Source organism: Chrysochloris asiatica, unplaced genomic scaffold, assembly GCF_000296735.1.
Source record: "Chrysochloris asiatica unplaced genomic scaffold, ChrAsi1.0 scaffold00319, whole genome shotgun sequence".
NCBI lineage: Eukaryota > Metazoa > Chordata > Mammalia > Afrosoricida > Chrysochloridae > Chrysochloris > Chrysochloris asiatica.
Genome location: NW_006408837.1, coordinates 1433800 through 1436672, shown reverse-complemented (window position 1 = coordinate 1436672; position 2873 = coordinate 1433800). Strand labels below are relative to the sequence as shown.

Below are 2873 nucleotides of genomic sequence, written 5' to 3'. Positions count from 1 at the left end.
GCAGGCTGAGCCCAGGCTCACCAGCAGGTACGTGGCGATGGCTACATCTTCGTACACGAACTTCTCAGGGTCGGTGACTTCGGGCCACACCTGGACAGAGTGAAGCAGACAGGTGAATGGCTGCCTCGCTTCCCCCCACTTCCCTACCCGACAGCACCTGTCAAAATAGACGGTCTGCATCAGAGTAGAAAGTGAACATGCGGGGGACGTGTACACGGCCTGCCCGTGAGAGAACACCAGCCAGCAAAGGGCCTGTTCCTGGTGACTCTGTGACCACCACCAAAAGCCACACGTGCGCGCGCACCTAGACTCGCAGAAAAGCGGTACTCAAAGGGAATGACGGTCCCCACCCCCTTCGGCAGCCCCTCGTCTGTGTACAGGGTCACGTTTGCACGTGTGTTGCTGTTCTTGAGAAGTGCCCTGGTTCTCTGGGGGAACATCAGTTATCACTGTAGGCAGAGCTCCTGATAAGGGGACTGGCCAGTGGGTCCACAGGGAGGGCTGCTCATTGACTATGCAAACAGGGTCTGCAGAGCCCACCCAGCAGGCCTGACCTGCTACCCTCCGGAGGACGAGTGTAGAACAAACGTATCCGGTGGGCCCAGGGTCCCCGCTGAGAGCTCCCAGACCCCCAGGGAGGCAGCTGAGTGACCAGCATGTCCCGGCCTCTGCAGGAGGCTGCTGGTGGAGTGGCCTTTGGCCATGTCAGACCTGCCCGAGCAGGGGTCCAGCTGATCCAGCTGAGAAGCAGCTGTCCTGTTGAAGGTTTGCATCCTGCTGACGCCCACATCGACCCTGACCCCGTGTTCCTTCCCTAAGAACGCCCCTCTTCTGCGAGCTGTGTGGGGTCACTGCAGCACTCGAAGGAACCAGCAGGGACGAGAGCCGGGTGGGAGACCCCTGACGTGATTCTCAGAACCATCATCCCGAAACACAGCCCCAGAGCCCACGTGGACAGAAAAGGCAAGAGGCTGGAAGGGCCACCTCCCTGTCCCTGAAGTCACACGAGGGCACTACCACTACAGCGCGCCAACGCAGAACAGCTGAGAAGGCCGGGAGGCCGGGAAACGAGAGGGCTGAGCACGGAGCAACCAGAACGGAATCACGTGAACGTCCAGGCCCGGGAAAATGCCACCGTGTTGCCGATTCATTTTCCACAACCTGTCAGATGGGAACTGAATTTGCTGTGTGAACTTTCAGCAAGATCAGGAAAGACAAGTCTGTGTCATTTCCACTGTTCTTTCACTTCCGGCATGTTGGGAAATGTAACGGTTATTTGCTAACATTTTGGAACTTCCCAGCTGTCTTTTTAAATGCTCTCTAGTCAGAGAACACCAGAGTGCTTCCAAAGTTTGTGGAAAAACCTCTGTGTCTTTCCAGTCCCTTTGTCCACGCATTTTTAAGAGACCTCATAAATGTGTTGGTGGTGGTATTAGGTGCTGCTGAGTCTGTCAATGCCGGACCCTCTACACAGAACAACCCTCAGCACAACAGAACCAAACACCACGCAGCCCTGCGCCATCCTCACACCCGCTGCTCCACTGGGCCAGCCCACCTCACTGGGGGGTCTTCCTCGTCACTGCTGACCCTCCACTTTACTAAGCAAGATGTGCTTCTCTTCTCCAAGGACTCGTCCCTCCTGACAATAAGTCTGAAGTATGAGACACGAAGTCTGACCATCCTGGCCTCCAAGGAGCACTCTGGCTGCACTTCTTCCAAAACAGATCTGTTGGTTCTTTTGGCAGTCCTTGGCACTTTCAGTATTCTCCTCCAACACCATAACTCAAAGGCATCAATTCTTCTACGATCTTCCTTATTCACTGTCCAGCTTTCGCATGTTCACCTTTCACTAGGCTGTTGTTGCTATTAAGTGTTGCCAGGTTGGTTAGGATTCTGCTCAGAGCAACACTTTATAGTTTCTAAGGAGCAACCAGTGGCTTTGAACCACCGACCTTGTGGTTAACAGTCCAGTACTCATAAGTTCTATCTGTAGTATATTTACACACATGTAATATCATGTATAAGGAGCTCTGGTAGCATAGTGGTTACGAATCGGGCTACAAACCGCAAGGTCAGCAGTTCGAAACTACCAGCTGCTCCGTGGCAGAAAGATGAGGCTTTCTGCTCCCATAAAGATTTATAGCCTCGGAAACCCTGTACAGGGTTGCTATGGGTCGGAACCAACTTGACGGCACTTAACAACAATAACATCATGCATATACAAAAGGGCTTTTAAAACTTCATGGAAAGATAGAATCAAAGATAATTCTCCCACGAAGGTTTTGAATCCCTCGTATATGTCGCATTTGCTCCTTGTGGAGTTAAGGGGACACTTGCTCTAGAGACGGTGACTTGTGACCAGGCTGTACTAATACAATTGGTGCACAAAGGAGCCCCGTTCTGTCCAGGATGACACACACTGCCCGGAGCAGGATCAGGGACTCGCAGGGGCGGCGTCCCGTGACGGAGCAGGACCAGGGACTCACGGGGGCGGCTTCCCGTGACGGAGCAGGACCAGGGACTCGCGGGGGTGGTGTCCCATGACAGAACACCCTCATTTCCCCCACAGGCAGCAGAGCCTGTCAGTAGCCACCATCCGAGGACCAGTCAGCAGCCTGCCTGTCTGCGGATCTGAACAGAGCAACTGCAGGTGTAAGCGGGGCTCGGAAAGCTAGTCAGACACCAGCCGTGCACCTCTGGAAGCTGGTGACATTTCCAATCACATGTGCAAAGGTGCTGTGGGAGTCAGCCCAAAGACAGAAGACGACAGCCCTGTGGGTGAGAGTCCAGGGACAGAGGAGGACAGTCCTGTGGTGACAGTCCAGAGACCGAGGAGGACAGCCCTGTGACAGTCCAGGGACAGAGGAGGACAG

The 2873-nt window shown here is 54.4% G+C and overlaps 1 protein-coding gene across 1 annotated transcript in view; it reads right to left on the bottom strand.

The window, feature by feature from the left end:
- Window positions 1-2873, bottom strand: part of TRMT44 (tRNA methyltransferase 44 homolog (S. cerevisiae)) — a 30553-nt gene that overhangs the window by 24047 nt on the left and 3633 nt on the right. The window contains exon 4 of the mRNA XM_006875323.1: window positions 22-90. Coding sequence (XP_006875385.1) covers window positions 22-90 — 69 coding nt within the window. The remainder of the gene's footprint in view (window positions 1-21; window positions 91-2873) is intronic.